Source organism: Lontra canadensis, unplaced genomic scaffold (assembly GCF_010015895.1).
Source record: "Lontra canadensis isolate GAN:19392208 unplaced genomic scaffold, GSC_riverotter_1.0 scaffold7, whole genome shotgun sequence".
NCBI lineage: Eukaryota > Metazoa > Chordata > Mammalia > Carnivora > Mustelidae > Lontra > Lontra canadensis.
The window spans coordinates 5,412,090-5,433,388 of NW_022631001.1; the positions used below are offsets into that span (position 1 = coordinate 5,412,090).

The window sequence follows — 21,299 nt, forward strand, 5'->3', positions numbered from 1 at the left end:
ACTCCTCCTGTGTGTGTAGAAATAATGTGAACAGTTACAAGCCACTGTCAATTACTAAGTGCTTAACGCTGTGTGTAGTATCATTTCCTCTCATTGTCACAGTGACCCCATAAAGTCAGTACTGTTATTGTGCCATTTTACAGATAAGGACATTGAGGCTCATGAAGGTAAATTAACATCTCCCAGATCACTCAGCCAATGAGTGACAGAAATGGGATATGAATTCCAGCAGGCCCATCTGCAGAGTTCATGATCTTGTGCACTGTGACAGTGCCAGGAAGGCTGAGAAGAAAAACACATTGAATATTTCTGAGTATGTTCATCAACCATTTTTTAAAACACAAAATCCTCTTCTCATACACCCTCTTGCACTAAACTTCAAATTATTATATCGTAGAAAAGAGCAGATGGGTTTCTATTCTGGTTGCGGTGGAGAGTGAAGGGCCAGCCACCACCTCCACTATATTCTCTCTCACTTTGATGTACTCTAGCATCACTTCCGGTCATCGTTACTCTTGTCTGACCCCACCCCCCATCTCCCCACCCTTGTTTCTCCCTGTCCCGGTCTCTGCTTCGCTCTCATTTGTGTGGGCAGAACAAAGATTCAACACTCAGTCCTCCCGGTACTTCCTTCTCTACCTGCCCTCCAAGAGTGCTCAATGCCCAGATCACCCACTGCCATCATGGTAATGACCCTCATGTGCTTGTCTGCAGGCCGATATCCCTAGTGGCTTGTAGGACATGTGGGGTGAAACTTTTCCCTCAAGAACCAAGTTGGATTTAACTTTGAGAGAACTGACTGGGCATTGCATGCAGAGGTGTCTGGAGATGGTTATTTAAAGCTGCACGGAGGATGTGCTTGCCTCAGAGATGGCTCCCATTATTTTTAGTTAACTGGTGAGGAGGACCGCCCCCTTCCAGACCCCCACAGACTGCCCTTCTTGCCACCACACTCCCTTCCTCATGCCTGATGGAGGGTGCTTCCCCGTGCATAGGGTGTTCAATCAACACGTTCTGCACAGGCAGGTGGGTCTGCACACTTCAAAAGCAGGAGCACATTTTTTCCTCAGCACGTCTCGTCTGAGCTGAGAGACAACAGGGTGCAGTGATGGAGGAAGAATTCTGAAGTCAGACAGACCTGGCTTCACATCTTCCTCAACTACTTGTGTGATCTCTGAGCTCATGTTTCTCATCTGCAAAACTGGGAACATAATACTAGTTCCTACTCATTGTTTTGTTGAGAGGATTAAATGTGGTCAGTCATGGAACACATTGAGGACGGTGCCTAGTCTGTAATAAGGCTTAGTGTCTGGTCATTTTTAGGATTATTTTGTAACCCTTTGCTTTTGAGGTAGTTGGTGAGCTCTGTAGCCCCAGGAATTACTGAATAGGCCACATTGCCTATTTCTCGAGGCTGTGGACTTTTTTTTAGCATAGTAGGTAACTAAAGAAAAAGAAGGAGATAAAAGAGAAGAGACTTTCCACAAAAGGAGTATATACGACTGCTCATCAGGCATCATGAGAGCTGCTTTATCTTTGTAATCTCTTGTAACTTCACACAGTCCAGATGGGGAATGAAAGTTGGGTTTTATTGCTCCCATCATCCAATGTTTCTCAATGTTTCTCAAAGAGCATACCTTTGACCACTGAGTATTAGAATTTCCTGACCAGGAACCAGGAACCCTCGGAATTTCCGGAGCAAGGCCAGAGCATCAAAGTGTGAGGACCTTTGACTTAGGAATTGTATCATATCTAAGACTTGGTTCTGTATTTTCTTGTATTTTTACATGTAAGCATGTCATTTCTTCCTTAATTAGATACATTCTTCAAGGTGGGAAGAGTTCTTGTAACCCCAACAGTATACAAGCCTGAACACAGCATTGGGAATTTATGAAAACATTTGGGTAGGTTTAGCTTTCTGCCCCGCAGGGTCAATGCGTTAAGATCGGTAGAGACCTTGAGTTAGAAAAGCAATACCCAAGATAACTACTCTACAATGTTGTTTTTAATCAATACTTTCTCATTGTCGGTCTGGTGTTCTTTTACTGATTGATACACTGAAATTCCTGACTTCCTGACCGGGGAGCAAAATTGACAAGCCTCCAAAAAGTGAAGTCCCTGCCAGGTTTCAGAGTGTTTGTAAAACAGAAACTCACAGGTCTTCTCTTCTTATCACTGAAAGCCCGGCCCCTTCTGACCAAAATGGTTACGCAACTTTTGAACATATGCATTAAAACATAATTTTTCCGTTACAGGATCAGCAATGATATGTGCTAGCTTTAAGGAAAAGGAAGAACTTATTAGTTTATGATGTGTTTGTTCCTGAGCAATTGAGAGGTTTGCTGTATGTTTTTATGGTGGTTTTCTTTGAGGTTCCATGAACGCCTTCTGGAATGTGGAGGTTCCACCATCAGAGACATATGGGAGCTTTTCCAGTACCCTAATGTCATTAACCCAGCGGCTTTGGTTGTCATAATACACATTTATTTCTCCTACATTTAAAAGGCAATTCTCTGATCTCCAACTCATTTAAACATGTTTGATCTTAACAAGATGAAAAATGTTTGGAATCTAAGCTTATGATTTCTGTGCTACATTTTTCTTCTTTTAATTCACAGTAGCTTCCCCTACCTCCTCCTTCTCTTCTTTAGGATCAACACTCTGTGGTCAGCCAGAACACAGGCCCCAGTCCAAGTCCCAACCCCTGCTCAAATCCAAACACCGGAAGTGGTTACATGAACTCCCAGTCATCACTGTTGAATCAGCAATTGATGGGAAAGAAACAGTCTCTACAGAGGCCGATCATGGAGCGGAAACAGCAGCTTCTCCTACAGCAACAGATGCTGGTTGATACGGTAAAACTCTCTCCTAATGTCTACTGTATGTACCTATTGACCTAACAGGGGGAATTCATTATTTCCCCTTTCTGGTCACTGCCCTTTTCTCTGTGCCTACTTCGATGAGAGCAAGGAGAGAGTCCTGGCTATAAGAAAAGCAAATTCTATACATAAGTTATCGTGCTGCAGGAAAAAAAAATAAAAAAGCACTTGATTTACCAGCTGCTGGACAGTTGGAATGCATGGCACCCCACCTAACTAGCCCTGCCCAGCCCAGGAATGTTAAGAACCACCAACATGGGTATTGGGATCAGGCAAAAGGAGCCATTTTTATGCTGCAGCCCTGCGGGGCAGATATTGGGGACAGAACTTTAATCAACTTGAATCCAAACTGATTTTAGAGGTAAAAGGAATTTCTAAAACAGTTGTAAAGGCCAGCATGGAGTTTCAAAACTTAAGATTTGGCTTCCAAAATAAAGCATCTCAGAAGGGGGGATGTTTTTAAAGAAAACTGAGGATCTGTTTCCAACTTTCACCATAGTTAAGTGACCTTAAAGAAAGGCAAGGTGGTTGTTTCCCCAGCAGGACCCAAGCTCTAGCCAGGCTTCACTGTTATCCGTTTTCCCTACCGTGTCCTCAGACATACGGTCGGGCACCGGTTCAAACCCCTCCGGCCTCCAAACGCCAAGTTCTCCAGGTTTCATTCTCTCCCTTCAGACAATTTGGCCAAATGAAAGGAAAAAGGGGCAGAGTTAACCATCTCCAGGTTGATAGAGTCAAGATACACAGAGATGTGACAAACAAAATAGAAAATGTTTATACTCAAGGAGCTTTGTAGTAAAAGTCAGAAATCTAGGGTGTGATGGATGCTATCATTCATTCGGTAAATATTAATGGCTATAAATAAAAGAGACCCTGCCTTTGTCCTTAAGGAGCATAGAGCCCACAGGGATGTGAAATAAATAGGCAAAAGGCAGGTGATTAAATGCTGTGATGCAAATACTAGAAATGGTTTCAGAGAGGATGTTTTATCTACTGAAGATCTGAAGGTGAAGTAGGTGATGGGGTAAAGAGGAGGGGAGCTTTCCGGCCGGAAGAACCAGCATATTCAAAGACTCGGGGACGATAACGTATACTCCATGTGATATAGTAGATGGCAGTAGAGGATTAGGAAAATAATTGGCAAGGAGGCCAGAGAGGAGAGGCTAGAGCTTGATAAATTTGCATTGTCTGAAAAGCAATGGCAAGGACTTTAAGGATTTGAAACAAGGAAACACCAAACTCAGATTTGCATTACAATAAAGTATGAACAGAGTACCGGGAAAGGTAATGGAGCAAAGATATCATCCAGCCTGGAGAGATTAAGGAAAGTCTCCCAGAAGAGGTACAATTTGACTTTGACTTTGACCTTGAAGACTGCAGGATTCTGATGGATAGAGTAGGTGAGGAGGGTCTAGACAACAAAAGGTCCAGCCCAGGTATGTATTTATTGATGGGTTTGAGATTAAATTCTGAAATATTTAATTCACAATGAATGGGGGGAAATGGGAGGGGAGACAAACCAGGAGAGATTGTGGACTCTGAGAAACAGACTGAAGGTTTTGGAGGGGAGAGGGTGGGGGTTTGGGTGAGTCTCATGGTGGGCATTATGGAGGGCATGTATTGCATGGAGCACTGGGTGTGGTGCATAAATAATGAATTTTGGAACACTGAAAAAATAAAATAGTATAAATAGTAACATAATCATTCATTAATCTTAAGGAATGACAAACGGAACAATTTCGGGGTCTAGAGTAGGTGAGAAGAAATAGTGAGGGACGAATAAGGAATAGTGAGCAATAAATTTACTGGTGACCTTGAGTACTGCCCAAAGGGTAGGAGTGCCACAGACTAGATCACAAATCAACACAACCAATTCCTTCTATAAGTCTTCTGTAATTCTGGAAACTCCAGCTGTCCCACCAACTCCCTCCCTTTTTTTTTTTTGGATCTTTGTCAATTAAATAGCTTAGAAACAAGGGCAGCAGGAGAGAAAAACATACAATCTAAGACTGACTCTCATCATTCCCATCAGTCCTTCTCATGTGTTGAATTATAACACGCAGAGGTTGAATTTCTGGATTTTCAGCTCTGATTCAAAGGCAAGGAAATGTGCCCTGAGGATCATGTCCTGGCACTGGCTGAACTCTCCTTGGGCCCCAGTTGAGTCACCACTGAGACAGGTGCAAAGGGCAGTGAATGAGAAATGGGACTGCTGTTTTTGTGATTTTTATAAACCATTCACATTTCCACATTTCTCTTTGTTTGGATGCCATTGAGGGTGCCTGTGCTTGTTAGCATATCCAGGAAGAAACAGTCTTTGATATGGCTTTACATTAGCATATGCTTTGTAGTCATTTCCAGTCAGTTGGCAAGTCCAGAAAGGCGCCTAAATTGAGACATTTTCTCACGAAAGTGCATCATCCTTACTCCCTGTTATTCTCTCACCAAAGAAGCACAAAGAGGAAAGATGAGTCAAGTCATACGTAAGACTATGGGCGTCATGGTAACCAACACATTTTGTGCACCTTCTGTAGGCCAGGGGCCACGCCCAGCCTTTACAGTGATAAAGGATTAGTCCTTCTGATCGGAGTTATGAGGGAGGTCCTAGATTTATCTATGTGTCAGATTTTGAGATGGCAAAACTGAAGCAGGACAGATAAGCACAACAGAGATTATTTCTCTAGGGGGTTTTCAGGTCCAGGTTATTGGGTTGAATTACTGGGTCCAAGATCATGAGGCATTAGTTGAGAAGTTCAATTTCACATTCCGCAGAAGTAGCCTCAGAGATGGCCTGTGAGTTTACACTTAGCCAGAATGGGGCGGTCATCCTCTTGCACAGAATGGGACTGGGAGCAGTCTGCCTTCCGTGCTGCAGTCTGGTCTTCGCTACTCCTGAGCATGCAGGGATGAAATAGCCATTCCCATGAAGAGTCCATATGCCAGGCCATTAAATGTAACTCACTGGTGAGCAAGTAGTTCAAGAAACTCAGGTTTCCAGAGACGTGTTGTTAACCTTCGGAACAATCTAATTGAGCCCTCGGGGAAATAAAAAGTCAGTAAGTACACTGAATATACATAAAAATAAGTTCAGATTTGAGATCTAGTCCTTAATGGGGAACCAAGAGCCTGATCCTGTCTCTATCTCTATCTTTGTCTCTGTCTGTCTGTCTCTCTCACACACACATGCACGTGCACCCATGCACAAATCCTGTTTACTTCAATATAAACAGCAAAAACACCTACTGACATAAGAAAAAAATGATAGATGCTTTTGGAAAAAGAGAAGAATTCAGAAAGTCCCATGCTTGGCAAAAAAATAAAACTTGTCAGCTTGCACAATATTTTACAACAGGCAGGATAGAACATCACCGCATTTGGGTTCATGGAACATCTCAAGCTGTTTCTTAAACATTTAGGGTTTAGGCAAAACCATAAAGACTTTCACCAACCACTTTTTTCCTTCATTTGTAAACCCATATTTAAAAGAAATGTAATCCACATGTTTCTGATTCATTTACACTTAGCTCATCAAAATCGTGTTTTTTACGAATTACTTGATGCCCCAAAACCCCTGTGAGTCTTTCAAGTTTTTTAATTAGAAACAAAAATTTGAACTTGGTTTGTTGTTGTTTTAAGGAACTGAGAAGTACATGGTTCAAGTGGGATCTTGGGAACTTGGCCAGTGCACATTTGGCCTCCATCTAATTTATCCCTCTATCTTTACACAGTTTTCTATTTATTGATTGTTCTCTTTCTACCTATGCCAGTTATGTCTATCTTTGAAAATGGAGGTTGCTTTGGGGTGCATACAATGCTACAGTAAAGCAATTCTAAAAACTTCCTGATCCATGATGAGAAAGACTGATAAGAGTCCAGATTGATATGACGCTCGCAGCCGGGCCATTTTTGCTTTTGTCAGACGTGAACCATCTGATAGGATACCAAGTTCAGATGGGTTTACTTAGAGACCATGATAAAATGAGACACAATAAGGCCACTTCATAGTTTGACCTAAACACAGACACAAGGTCACTCTGTAACCCACAAAATACCAATCCCCCCCTTTTGCTAAGTAAGCAATGGCTGCTTCTTTACTCAATGATAGAATCAACCTCACTTTGACAGCTTACAACCTAGAACAAATCATTGCCTACTTAGACCCTCCCTAAATCATCCAATCAACACTCAAATCCTAGGATAGGTTCTTTCTAATGTTCTAGTGCTGAGGCACCCCAGGGTCCCCCCATGATGTGAGTTCTCCCTTGCTGCAATGAGTAGTAAACCCAGCAGGTGTGTTCCTGGTGGTCTTTGAATAAAGGCATTGAAAATATAAAAAGAACATACCTATTTCCTCTCTTAGCTCCCAAACTCACGTATTCTAGAGATCTAAAGGTGGCTGATTCCAGAAGGAAGAAAAGAAGGGGGCCTAGGAGACTTCTGTGCTTTGAGAATGGGGCACAGAGAAACAGGGAAGCAAATAGTGTATTGTGTGGCAGGGAAAGGACCAGAATCTTTGAGTCAGGATTCGATTTCTGTTCTACCACTCGGATCTTTGGCAAGTTACTTGGCCTAAGGAAGCTTCCATTTCTTCATCTATTAAGTGGAAATAATTACTCCTATTTCAAGAGTGATTTTAGAGGGGGAAAATTGAGTAATATGTGTATAGTGCCCCCACCAATCCTGATAGATTATCCCCTGGCATCTCCTCCTCTCTAAGGTTGCCAGATTTAACAAATAAAAATATATAATTTCCAAGTGTTCTGTATTTTCTCTGTTAACCTTACTTCTATGCCTGCCACACTCCATGGGACCAGAATTAAATAATAGGTACCGAAGCATCTCAGATGTGCTACAAAATAAAACTAGAAACACCATCTCAAAAATCTTAGGAATTTAGCTCTCCCTGAAATCTAATTGCAAAATAAAGAAAATGAGGTTAGTTGCTAGACCCAAAACACACACTGAGTGTTAAGGAGAGTTGGAATTATAGTTCCCCACAGGAAATTTATTGAAATTGAAAAGACCCGTCTCTGAAGTAACACTAGTAAATAAGGTATATGATTCACAGCTACAGCTGAAAGTTGTTCTTGCAGACTTACTTTTTTGAATGACAGTCTATAAATGTTTACAAGTGGGAAAGGAAACATGCAACTTAATATGTTTTTATTTGTGTTTTCAAGGAGAAGATTGCTCCACAGGATCAGATAAATAGACATTTGACAAGGCCACCCCCAGATTACAAAGACCAAAGAAGAAACACGGGCAATATGCAGCCAAACACTGCTCAGTATTCTGGTGAGTATTCTTAAAAATCAGTAAAAATAGGGAGTCCTGGGTGGCTCTGCCTTTGGCTCAGGTCATGATCCTAGAGTCCTGGATCAAGCCCCACATTGGACTTCCTGCTCAGTGGGGAGTCTGTTTCTCCTTCTCTCTCTGCTTCTCCCTCTCCCCTGCTTCTCCCTGTCCCTCTGCTCCTTGCCCCTGCCCGTGCTCTCTCTCTTGCTATCTCTCTCTCTAATAAATAGATAAAATATTTTAAGAAATCAGTAAAAATCATAACTGTAGAAGAAAAAACTATTCAGTTTTTAATATCTCCTCTCCTGCCTCATTTGGAAATATAACATCTTTCTTAGAATCCTGCACTAGTTCCCATTTAACTTTCAGATCAAGATGGAACTTGAGTGGTTTTTAGTCCTTTCTTCATTTCCTGCTGATTCTTGTCCTCTATTCACATATTTCACTGCCCTTCAAATTACCTCTGAGAGTTCAAGAGAACTTAAATATTTTCTAACTCCTCAGTTTGACCGTTCTCCTCCCAGCAAGGTATCCTGACCCAGATCATGTAAGGTAAGCAGACATTCCTTTCTCTTGGAGCTTGCATGAAGCCTGGTCCACTTGTCTCCACTTGTCCTCAGCATGGCCAAAAGACAAGATGTAAGTTCCTTTGGAACATGGCTTCTTACAACATGGCCTATCGGTGGGTTCAAGGGAAGCTCGGAGTTTTGGAAATATAATACAAAATTCAACGTGGGTGTTTGGGCTTTTCTTTTCGCATTCATATAAAAGAATCTCAAGGATAGCAGTCTCAGGCTGATTAGGTGGCTGTACTGTGTTGTCAGGGGTCCAGGCATCTTTTGTTTTTCTGCTCCACCTTCTTTCACATGGAGTTTCCTCCCTAAGGGTTGCCTGGAGACCAACACACCACCATTCTTCACGTGGCATTCCAGGTAGAAGGACGAAAGAAGGGAAGAGGTAGAACGCCCTTCCAAATGAGTGAGATTCTCTTTTTAAAAGAAGCTTCTTGAGCGTCTGCCTTTGGCTCAGGTTGTGATCTCGGGGTCCTGGGATCAAGCCCCACATCGGGCTCCCTGCTCAGCTCAGCAGCCTCCCTCTCCCTCTGCTGTTCCCCCTGCTTGTGCGCTCACTCTCTCTCTCTCTTTCAAATAAATAAATAAAATCTTAAACAAAAATAAAATAGGTTTCTTGGACTCTTACCTAATAACTTCTACTTCTAGCCAGAATGTATTCATCTGGATCCTTCCATCACCAAGGAAGCTTGGGAAATATGGCTTTTCAGCTGGGCATATTGCTGCAAAATCAAGGGTCCGTTTCTAAAGGAGACAGGGAGACTGGATGCTTGGTAGGCACTTGCGAATCCGTTTCACAGTACACATGGGACTTTTCCTAAGGGTGGATCCTTGGCATCCAGTTGCCAATCCCCAAATGGATAAGAACCAGTACTCAGAGCATTGTACTTCCCATGTCTTCTGAGAATGAAATAAGCGACAAGCACAACACACTCTTTTTGTCATTTTCTGCTTTAATCTCAGTGCAATAATAATCACCTTGCCCAGATGTTAACATTAGAAATGATGTATGAAAAGCGCATGGAACAATTTTCACCACATGTTAGGAACTTCTAAATACTAACTGTGATTACTATTTTGTGACCTTTATGGAAATTCTGTCTATTGTGGTTGTTTGAAACTATTGCTCTCCTCTTAAACCTTCTCAGGGCATTTTGTCAAAATAGAGGGCACCTACGGGGAATGATTTTTAAAACCTTTAAATCTGGGGTGCCTGGGTGGTTAAGTTGCTTCAGTGTCTGCCTTCAGCTCAGGTCATGATCCCAGGGTCCTGGGATCGAGTCCCATGTTGGGCTTCCTGCTCCGTTGGAAGTCTGCTTCTCCCTCTGCCTCTCTCTCTCTCTCTCTCTCAATCGCTCTGTCTCTCATGAATAAATTTTTTTAAATCTTAAAAAAAAACCTCTAATTTTTTTCTCATAGCACTTTCATAGTGTCCTTTCCCTTCTCATGAAACCCTTAGATACCAAGATGCTGTTGCTTACCCTTATCAGCTGTCTGTCAGCTTTTTACTATCCCAGCAACTCATACCCGACTCTGATCCCTCTTTATCAAGCTCTTCCTGCCCTCCCAGGTCAGGGCTGTGTGCTCAGTTTGGATATACAGGGAGATACAAGAGACTGTTCCTGCCTTTGAGGGGTCCGTAGTCTAGCGGGAGACATATTAAAACAAACAACAAGGACTTCAGCCTGTCAGACTGTATGCCATGCTAGTTATCCCCAAACAGTTCCAGGCTTCCCTAGAGCTACAACTACAGCCATGTTCTTTTTCTACAGTGCTGTTCTGATATTTCCATGTGTGTCCCATTCTTGTTTCTTAGTATTTCTGATTCTCTGGGCCTCCCTGCATCTGTGCAGGGAGAGTATTTTAAAAGAGTATCTTTCTCCAAGTTATATATTTAATTCAATCTCTCATTTACTCATTCATTCATTCAATATCAAGCAAATACCTACTTTGCACTCCACTAGACTTAGAGAATAGGACAGTGAACCGAACTGGCAAAAATGCTTTCCCCCATGGAACTTATCATCTACCAAGCCCTTACTTTTATCTTTCTGACATTCCATTTTTGCTTCTCAAGATGTCTCTCCATGATGACTTGATTGCCCCAAGTCAGGAGGGTTTTAACGTGTTGACTCATCACTGTCCGATATGTGGTGCCTCCCTAAAGGGCAACCTGCAATTGATGGTTCCACTTTGAGGTTCCATGGATTTCCCAATACAAAAGCTAAGTGCTGAACAAAACTTCCAAGAGCAAATCCCACTGGAAAGAGCAGGCTGGAGTATCAGGCAAAGCTCAATGAAGGAGCTTAGACTTTGGCCTGAGCTTTGAAGGAAAAGTGGGGTTCAGAGAGTAAAGAAGGGCATCATATGAAAGGAAACTGGCATGAGCAAAGGTGGTTTGTGGTATGTGGATAACAAAGCAATAGTAACTCTACCTCCTGGGGCAGAGGGCTTTCCACGTGGAAATCACCACTGGAACATGGACACCCTGAATTCCAGACATTTAAAGAGATGGGAATTTTCCCTTTGGACACTTGGGGGCCACTCAAGGAAGCTTCTTGAATGGGGATGATGCGGATGAATAACTGGACATGGTGTTCAAGGCCAGAGGTGCGGAATCTAACAGCCATGTGTAGGATTCTTCCACACTTTCTCATTTGGACTCTGGGGTAACCAGTAGCCTGGATTGCACAGCAGCTAGTTAATCAAAGTTCTAGTCTTTGGTCTCAGAACAGATAAAGCTAATTCAAAATGAAAGAAAGATTGACTATCACCTCCCCTTGGTGACTCCAGAAGAGGAGTAAAGTAAAACCTAAAAGCTAGAGCCATTTTATGCCTTTTTCTCTATATTATATAAAATCTTGACCAAGGGATGACCTACTTGCTTCTCAAAGCTGTCTTACTCCTTTTATAAAAGATGACATGATGGTTATTTCTATTTGTTTTATACCTGAAAACAGTTTCAGAGTGGATAAGTTATTGCAAATTGCTATAAAATATGTGGTTATGAACTAATGTAATTATCTTCTCTTTCTCAGGTGGCTCATCTACCGTGAGTTTAAACTCTAACCAGGCTTTGGCAAACCCAGTTTCCACACATACCATTTTGACTTCGAACTCCAGCCTCATGTCTACTTCCCATGGGACAAGAATGCCATCGTTACCCACAGGAGTTCAGAACATGGGGATGTATGGAACTCTGCCTTGCAGTCAGCCTGGCACGTACAGCGTCCCTTCAGGAGTGACTCAGTTGAACCAGCAGAGGAACCCAAACCAACTGATAGCAAATCAAAACAACCCTCTGATGCCACGGCAACCTACCTTAGGGGCAAGTAATAATAATAACGTGGCCACTTTTGGAGCTGGGCCTGTTAGCAATTCACAACAACTAAGACCAAATTTAACCCATACCATGGCCAGCATGCCAGCACAGAGAACGTCAAACGTAATGATCACGTCCAGTTCAACAACACCAAACTGGGCCTCTCAAGAAGCAACAACCAAACAGCAGGAAACCCTGAAGTCCACGGCGGTCCGCTTCCCCACAGGGACACCTGCAGCCTACACTCCAAACCAGTCCCTGCCACAGGCAATAGGCAGCCAGCAGTTTTCCCAGAGGCCAGTGGCTCCTCCTAACCAGTTAACACCAGCGGTGCAGATGAGACCCATGAACCAAATGAGCCAGCCATTAAACGGACAAACGATGGGTCCACTGAGAAGTCTGAACCTCAGACCCAATCAGCTCAGCACACAAATATTGCCTAATTTGAACCAGTCAGCAACAGGGTTGAGTCAGTCGAGGACAGGCATAAGCCAGCCGCCATCCCTGACACCAGGCAGTTTCCCTTCACCCAACCAAAGTTCCAGAGCTTTTCAAGGAACCGACCACAGTGGTGACTTAGCTTTTGACTTTCTCAACCAACAGACGGATAACATGGGCCCTGCCCTGAACAGCGATGCTGATTTCATTGATTCCTTATTGAAGACAGAGCCTGGTAATGACGACTGGATGAAAGATATCAATCTTGATGAGATCTTGGGAAACAACTCCTAAAGGAGAAGAGGGAGACAATTAATAAACTCCACACACTAAAAGGCAGTATTTTACAAGAACGCTGTAAAGTTCAAACTCTTGACTTTTAGTTGGACTACATGAAGATACCTTGGCTTACACATGGAAGCAGAAAGTAACTACAGTGCTTGGTTCAAATGGTTGTTTTAAGTCTCCAACCCAAAAATAAAATCTTGGGATCACTCTTCCCTATCTAAACTCCAGGACACAGTATCCAGTTTGCCCAAACAGAACTGTGATGTTGACATGTAATCAGTTGTGTAAAATAGGTTTCCCGAGCTCCTTTCCTCCCTGAAAGAAAAGTAATAGAGCTTGTGGCTTGTTAAACCCCACGTCATACGGAGATACCAGTTCCCAGCAACAAGGAACAAATTCCTTCGTTTGCTCTAATAGGTAGTCAGTGTGGTTTAATCTTCCCACTCTTGTCTTTTCCTTTTAGTTTTCCTAAAATGTCCAGGGTAGATTGGGATGTTATAGGTTTGTTTGGAGTAACCAAACAGTGCTGCAAGTAGAGGAGAGCCCGAGAAACTAGAGAACATCCAATGGATCATAGAGTTTCTTCCCCAGATTCACCTCTCACTTGGTCAGTTGTCCCACATACGCCATACTTCAGCAACATGCTGTGTCCGGTGATGAGACAAGATTGCAGAGCTCTCCAACTTCATTTGGGTTTCCACAACCCATTCCCGAGTCCATTTCCAAGTCTTAGATACAATCACAACTTGTCCTAATCATACTGAAATATTGGTGCATACCTGTCTGCATCAGATTTCACTATTTCAAAAAGAAAACATCCCACTGGACATGGCTACAAAGGAGATTTATCTAGCCACAGATAACCTGGGGTGTTGCTTATGGTGATGATGCCTGCTGGTTAGTTCCCATGTTGAGTGAAATTAAGCCTTGTCTTCCCTGCTTATTTTGATGACCAGAGACTGATTTGTAAGAAAACGGAGAGAAGAAGGTATCTTGTTTGGAGATAAGAAACAGAAGATCAGGACAAGAAATGGTGGGTATGGTTGGATACAGATCTATTTGACAGGGTTTGAAGGAAAGCATAATTGAGAGAGAAAACAATCTGTCCTGATTTGGGCATATTTGGGTGAACAGCTAAAGAGAATGTGATCCGTTCCAGTAGCAATGTATCCATTCTTGGCTCCCTGATGTGATGTATCGTCACCACATGCTAGATGAACCTGTGTATCCAGGTTTTCTCCCTCAGGGCCGAGCACTGTATCAAACAAAGAGTTTTTGTTGAGTCCTGTCACCTCAGAACCCACACACAGATCAGCTATAAAACGGAGAGGACGTGTGCTGATTTGGAATGGATGCAAAACATCACTATCATTTTCCTCATTATGGAAGAACATAAGTTATCTTCAGCCTTTTTAGTTACACACCCGCATAGTCAATTATCAGGTGTAATTTAACTGGACTCATTTAATAACTAAGTCTTTCAGTATCTGTTCTAAAAAGATCATATTTTGAAAGTTCTACAAAGCCCTCTGTCAACCCTTAAACTGTCTAGAAGCACTCTTCTTCTTTTACACAATACCAACGTCACTGGCCCGGAATCTTTTCTGTGCTAGGTTGTAAATATGAATAAATGACTTCTTTTGTAAACTTTTGTAAAGAATATTTTGGTAGAAATACTTAAAACATATTCTTTGGGTTATATTTATACATATGTGAAATAAATATACTATCAAAAGGTTATATTTTATACAAAAAGTAAATTGTTACCTTTTGTATGCTAATATACAAAGTTTTGTATAATATGATGGTTTATTTTTAGCTCTACACTTAAACCGTAAGAGGTCAAGTGGGAACTTTTGAAAACTATCAAGAGGCTTGTGTGACAAATTTATATTCTGAAACCTCCAGAACAAAGCATTCCAGGTTTCAATTTTTTCTTTTTTTTTTTCTCTCCCAAATTATTTTTAAACCTTTAGTTCTTTTGTCTTATTTGATCCTACTGCTGTGCACATCGTATTGGTCCTTGTTGCATGTGGTCTACTGTGTGTTTTCCCATTTTATAAAACAGTGTTTCTCCATGCAAAAAAAAAAGGAAAAAAAATATGTACATATAAACACTTTTATTTTATGACTCCTCCATGTTACTGTACATAACGGCCAGCACTTCCCAGTTACACTGCTGTGATTCAGCTTTTCTCTACCCTAACATAAATAGTATGTTTTGTAGTAGCTATCAAATTTAAGAGATTAAGCAATCAGAATGTTTGGATTTTCTTCTATCTTAATGTGAATCTCATGATTAATGTCTATTTATTCAGCTATTCATTAAAATACAGGATTCTTTGGGGAAAAAATGGTGTAGTCTATAGTTTCTGTTTTTTTGGCAGCCTATGACCAAAGATGACGTAATTTTCCTGAAAGCTGAGATGATGACAATTTGATAGACAGAATGTGGCTAAAACTTTAAGATTTACAATGTAAAAGCTATTGGAATCCAATCTCCCATTTATAGAGATACCAGACTACTTAATTGTTGGCATTGTTTATCATTCTGACATATTATTACAGGAGGTAGAAGTCATTTTTCTTTCTTTTTTTAATTCAAAGACTAGAAAGCAGTTTAGGCAAATAATTCATTCTTGGCTTTGTGTTCAGCCCAATGAAGATAAATAACCCTGCTCTAAGTGAATGCACTAATACTACTTGCATTACTGTAACTGCACCCATGACTGTAAAGATTTCAACTTGTAAAACAAGGATTTTGTATTGTGTGTAATTTCATGTGTTAAAAAATAGTTTTAAAACATTCGGAAGTGGTTCTCTTGTATGAAATCATACTTTCAGTCACCAACAATATTGTTGCTATATCACAGAAAGTTCGGAGAACTATTAATAGTGATGGGCAGACTTCTTCTCTGGGAAGCTTCCCCTACTAGTGAAATGTTGCCTAGTCTCCTTTCAATGTTCGTTAGTCCACTTAGAAGGTTTGTATTAAAATCCTGTATGCACAGCACCACTAAATACCGAAGACACACTCCCTAAGCCTCAGGCATGGTGGACGTTTGCCTGGGCACTTGTTCAGGCCAGTCTGAGTGAACACAAGGCCAGGTAAACACAGCTTCACGGGAACGCATTTTACATTCCTTCTTGAGAGTCAAAGAGGTTAAGAAAAAGGTGGGAGGAGGTGATGGGAATCGTTCCTACCAAGGTTCTCACTCCCCTGTTGAAGTATGTTGCTGCAGTTCCATTTTCCCTTCCCCACTGCCAGAAGGATGTGTGGCATTATCCTCTTTACTCGTGTTATTCATGGAGCAATGATAAAATTGACATTCTGTAGGGTCCCTGTCCAGTGACTCTGGAAAGTTTGATAGTAAAGAAAGAAAATCAACATTGATAAAAATAAAGAAAATACACACAAATTAAGAGAAAGAAACATGTAATTCTAAAATTGCCTATGAATCCCAGTATGTACCAATGGAAGTAGACTTGAGAGAGGAGATGAGAGTAAAAACAAGGACAAATAAACCAGGAGCTCTGCTTCTTCCCATGCTGTTGACAAAGGCAATTCAAATTCTTAAACATTTTATCTATTTCCATTTACTGTCCCTGTGACTATTGTTTCCTCACCCAAAAATGAGAACATGGGGCTGAAATAGCCCCATATTCCTTTTCAACTATAAAGTTCTGATTGTTTTTTTTTTTTCAAACTAAATAGAAAATTAACCACAAAAAAATCCTCAAATAGCATTATAATTTTTAAACTAGAGAAATCACTGTTCAACCTTTTGAAAATCTTCTGGTTTTCAGTCAACTTTACGTCCCAAAGCAGCCATCTCCTTTCAAATTAAAACAGGAAGGAGAGAACTCCTCATAGTAAGCTAGAACTAGACTGTTCACAAACAAGCAGTGTCGATGATGAGCCCACCAACCAAATACAAATCAAGTCCTAAAGGTTGAAAGCTGGAATGTGATATTAAAAGGTCATTTTCCTGTGCGATCATAGAATTTCATAAAGAAAACTTTGCCTGCTAGGAAGGAAGAAACCAGTACTTTGAATAGTGTCCGCCATGGGTATGTATTAATGAACGTTTGTGAGTTTAAATGATAGTGTAACATCTTAAATATACGTTCTAAGTTGCTATAATAGACAAAGTACAAGTAGTGGCCTAGGACCAACTTCACTGGCAGCTTTAACATAACTAAAACATTGTATCATGGGAGTTAACAAAACACACTGACTTCAGATTTTTAAAAACAAATGCTGTAGTCACTGCCTTGCATACAGTAATAATAAGAGGATTGGGGCACTTGGCTGGGTCAGTTGGTGGAGCGTGCGACTCTTGATCTTAGGGTGGTGAGTTCAAGCCCCATGGTGGCTGTAGAGGTTACTTAAAAACAAAATCTAAAAAACAAAAAAAAAAGAAAGAAAGAAGAAGAAGAGGGCTTTTGTTTATTTACAGAAATAGCCTTTAAGTTCTCTTTTAACCAAATTTAAGTCATCTTCAGCTCCAGGATATGCATGAACATAATTTTTTAAAAATAATATTTAGGGTTCTTTCTGCATATGGGAGGGAAAGAAGAAGGAAAAGAGAAAGAGGGAAAAAAACCATATCTCAGATAGGCTTAGGGAAAGAATTCACTAGTTGACACAACTAAAGAGTTTACAAGGTAGTTCTGGGTTTAGGCACAGCGAAATCCCGCAGGTAAACCATGTCATCAAGAATTGGCTCTTTTCTCTTTCTCACCTTTGCTTCCCTGTGCCTTGATTCCATTCTCAGGCAGGCCCAGCTGTCACGGTGGCAAGACGGTTGCTAAAAGCTCCAGGCTTACATCCTCACAACTCCAAGTCCAACATAAACAATAATGAATGCTTTCCTTTCAAGAAATTGAGCTTTGTATCTCAACAAGCTTTGATTTGGCCAAGAAGAATCAGTGTTCTAATTGGCCAGGACTGAGTCAAATGCTTTTCCCTGGAGGCAGAGTTAGTGTTAATACCACCAAACCATATGAACTCAGAGTGGGAAAGAGGTGATTTCCCCAAGGAAAATCAGGTTGTTATTGTCAGAGAAAAAAAAGAAAGAAGGAAAAGAAAGAAAAGAAGAAAGGAAGGACAGGAGGGAGGATGAGAGAGGTTGAGTGAGCAAGAAAGAAAGAGATCTAAAATAAAACCACAAATATCTATTGTCCCTTTCTAGCTGTTTGAATTCCACACACACTGTTTTTCCAATATTTTCAATTTCAAAATGTCACTAACCCAAGCACTCACCTCCTCCCCATAAGGAGGCAATTCCGTTGCACCTACGTGAGGTAAACTCTTCTCTGTTGGGTCAAGATGAACCAGCAATCCAAGTCCAAAAGATGTTTATTTTTCCCAACGTATCCAAGTGGAGAGTGAAAGAGGTAATATTGAGCTCTATTTGGAAGACACACTAACATGCGTTGATCACTTCCTACTGAACAAGAAGACTAAAGACTATTTTGTCCCTGGCTTTCAAGTCAATGACCTGGAGAGGAGAAGTATTAAAAACTCCCCTCTTTCCTCAGGATGCATGCCAGCTACATTTTACAATGGGAATAATCACCCCGTCCTCAGGGAGTGTATTACATTCGGTGCTAGGGAGGGGCCCAGGGAATCAGACTTGAGTTCTCAAGTTCCAATCCTATCTCCTGCTATGAATCCCATCTGTTTGACTTGGCATGCAGTACTTTCAGCCTAGGACTGAGAATTCACCTTTTCAAAAAGTATCCCTGGTTTTTAGTCAGGGAAACAAAAAACCACTTTAAATGGTCCAAGTGTCAGAGAGATTTTAATGCAAGGCATAGGTTACACAGATAATGGATGAGCTGAGAAGCCAAATAAGGATGGTGAGGCCATCATCCTGAGATGAGCAAAAGCAGGAAGCCACTAAGACTCCTCGGATGGAAGAACAAAAAGACAGGGGGCCAGGCATCACTAAGCAGACGCTGCAACGTCGGCTGGCCTGTTGTGTAGGGGCCAGATCTGGTGAGCAGTTTTAGTCGCGGAGATGCTACTGATGACAGAGGGGGAGGAGAAGGAATACAACTTGTCCCTCCTCTCTTCTTCCACTATCCAGGTGACGCATCTCACTGGCTGAACTCAGCTGGTCATAGCTGACCCAGAAGGTGGGGGAACATAGCCTGGAGCCTTACATCTCAGGCAAGAAAAGGGCAAGGAAGAAATCTGCCAATAAACAGGCCCACGTCTGACACAACATGCCTGCGGATTTCTGGGTCTCAGCCATTTTGGATTGCTAACCTAGAGCAAAAAGCAGATTTCTTAGCAAAGCCCGATTTTCTTCCCTACCTGCTTTCAGATACATTAGTTTCAATCTAAATCTGTCTACTTCTTATAAAATGGCATCAATTAGGAAACTGTTCAGTTGCAAGTATTTGAGAACTCAACTAACAAACATTTAAAAAAGAAAGTTGTTTTTGTAATTTTTTAATTTTTTAATTGTAATTTTGTAATTTTTTAATTGTAATTTTTTAAATTTTTTAATTTTTTATAAACATATAATGTATTATCAACCCCAGGGGTACAGGTCTGCAAATCACCAGGTTTATAGCACACTTCACAGCACTCACCATAACACATACAAAAGAAGGGTTTTTAAAAAATATTTTACTGACTCCTAGAAACACGTTTTTCAAATTTTCTTGTTTATGAAATTAGGTTACCATTGACAAAGAAGTGAAAAGAAAGCATTATATTATTGTATAGTTATCAGCATCTTTTTTCTTTCTTAATGATACATAAAATAATGCTATGTCTTACAATCCATGACATCTTGGGTGATGCAATACAATGCTGCAAATCCTTCGTGCAACAAGGGGTCTGAGGTGGGCAGTCCTAACTTGGTCCACCCATGCTATCAGGTACACAGGCCATTTCCATCTTCATTTCTGCCAGGAAGAAATAGAAATTTTCTTCCTCATTCTTGTCTCCTTGTGGTGACAAGAGAGTTACCTCAGCATCATGCCTATGTCCCAAAATGGAAAAATGGAAGGGAAAAATTATGTAAAGCAAAAAGGATTGCCTATAGCAAGTCTTTACTTTCATTTGGGAAAAGTCACACTACCCAAAGACTTACCCATGCTCATTAGTCATGCCTGAGTCTATGGACTTTCAGATCGTCAAGAGAAGCTGGATGTCAAGGAATTTGTGTTATAGTCTCTATAGCAGAGGATGGCAAGGGAACAGGCAGTTGGAAATGATGGTAAATAAGAGTATAAGACATTCTTGGGAATGATAAACATAAATTCAGGATGGTGATCATCACTGAGGGAATTTAGAGAAATGTGACTGAAAAGGTATACATGGGGACTTAAATTACATTATTTTCTAAGCAGGATGGAGACTACATGGTTGCTGCATTTTTAAATATCTTTTTGTATACCTGAAATAGATTATGAGAAATGAAAGAAATTTGAAGTTCTTACTGAAGGCATTCTGCTACAACTAAATGAATAAATAAATAGTGATTGATTTAGATTTATGGCAGTATGTAGATGAAACATACTGAAAGGTCCTCCTGACTAAAATAACAAAAATGTTACATTTAAAAATAAAAAGGAAGATTTCAAAACTTCCTAAAAAGCTACAAAAATAAAAACCATGTGGTATGGGCATGAGCAAAGATATAAAGACCCATAGAGCAGAATTGAGACTCGAAAAATAAACCCTAACATTAACAATCAAGTGATTTTCAACAAAATGCCAAGACAGTGCAAAGAGGGAAGATAGTCTTCAAAAATCATGCTAGGACCAGTGGATATCCACATGCAAAAAATGCTATTAGACACCTACCTCTACCTCATATCTTACACAAAAGTAAACTCAGGATGGTTCATAGACTTAAATTAAGAACTAAAACTGTGACGTCCATAGGGAAAATAATGTAAATCTTTATGATCTTGGATTAAACAATAATTTCTTAGATATGACACCAAAACCACAAGCAACAAGAAAAAATAGATAAATTAAACTTCATCAAGATAAAAAACTTTGGTGATTCAAAAAAGCCACTATCAATAAAATGAAAAAAGAGCTGCTTTAGGGATCTCCAGAGTAAAAGACCCACAGAACAAATAGGAGATATATCTATGTATGTATATCTGTATGTTTATATCTGTGTCTCTATCTATCTATCTATCTATCTGTCTATCTCCAGAGAGAGAGAGAGAGAGAGAGAGAGAGAGAGAGATTTATTATGAGAAATTTCCTTCATGCAGTTATGGAAACTGAGAAGGCCCATGACCTGTCATTTGCAAGCTGGAGACCAGGGAAAGCTAGTGGTATAACTCAGTCTGAGCCCGTAAGCCAGAGAACTAGGGGAATGATGATGTGAATCTGAGTCCAAGGGTGGGAGAAGATGAGATGAGCTGTTCCAGTTCAAGAAGTGAGGCCGAAGAAGAAGAAGAAGAAGAAGAAGAAGAAAAAGAAAGAAAGAAAGAAAGAAAGAAAGAAAGAAAGAAAGAAAGAAA

The 21,299-nt window shown here is 40.7% G+C and overlaps 1 protein-coding gene across 1 annotated transcript in view; it reads left to right on the forward strand.

Annotated features, from left to right (window-relative positions):
- MAML2 (mastermind like transcriptional coactivator 2) overlaps nucleotides 1–15,611 on the forward strand; it is a 343,731-nt gene extending 328,120 nt beyond the window's left edge. The window contains exons 3-5 of the mRNA XM_032852742.1: nucleotides 2,652–2,855; nucleotides 8,060–8,174; nucleotides 11,785–15,611. Coding sequence (XP_032708633.1) covers nucleotides 2,652–2,855; nucleotides 8,060–8,174; nucleotides 11,785–12,800 — 1,335 coding nt within the window. The 3' untranslated portion in view covers nucleotides 12,801–15,611. The remainder of the gene's footprint in view (nucleotides 1–2,651; nucleotides 2,856–8,059; nucleotides 8,175–11,784) is intronic.
- Nucleotides 15,612–21,299: the final 5,688 nt, after the last annotated feature.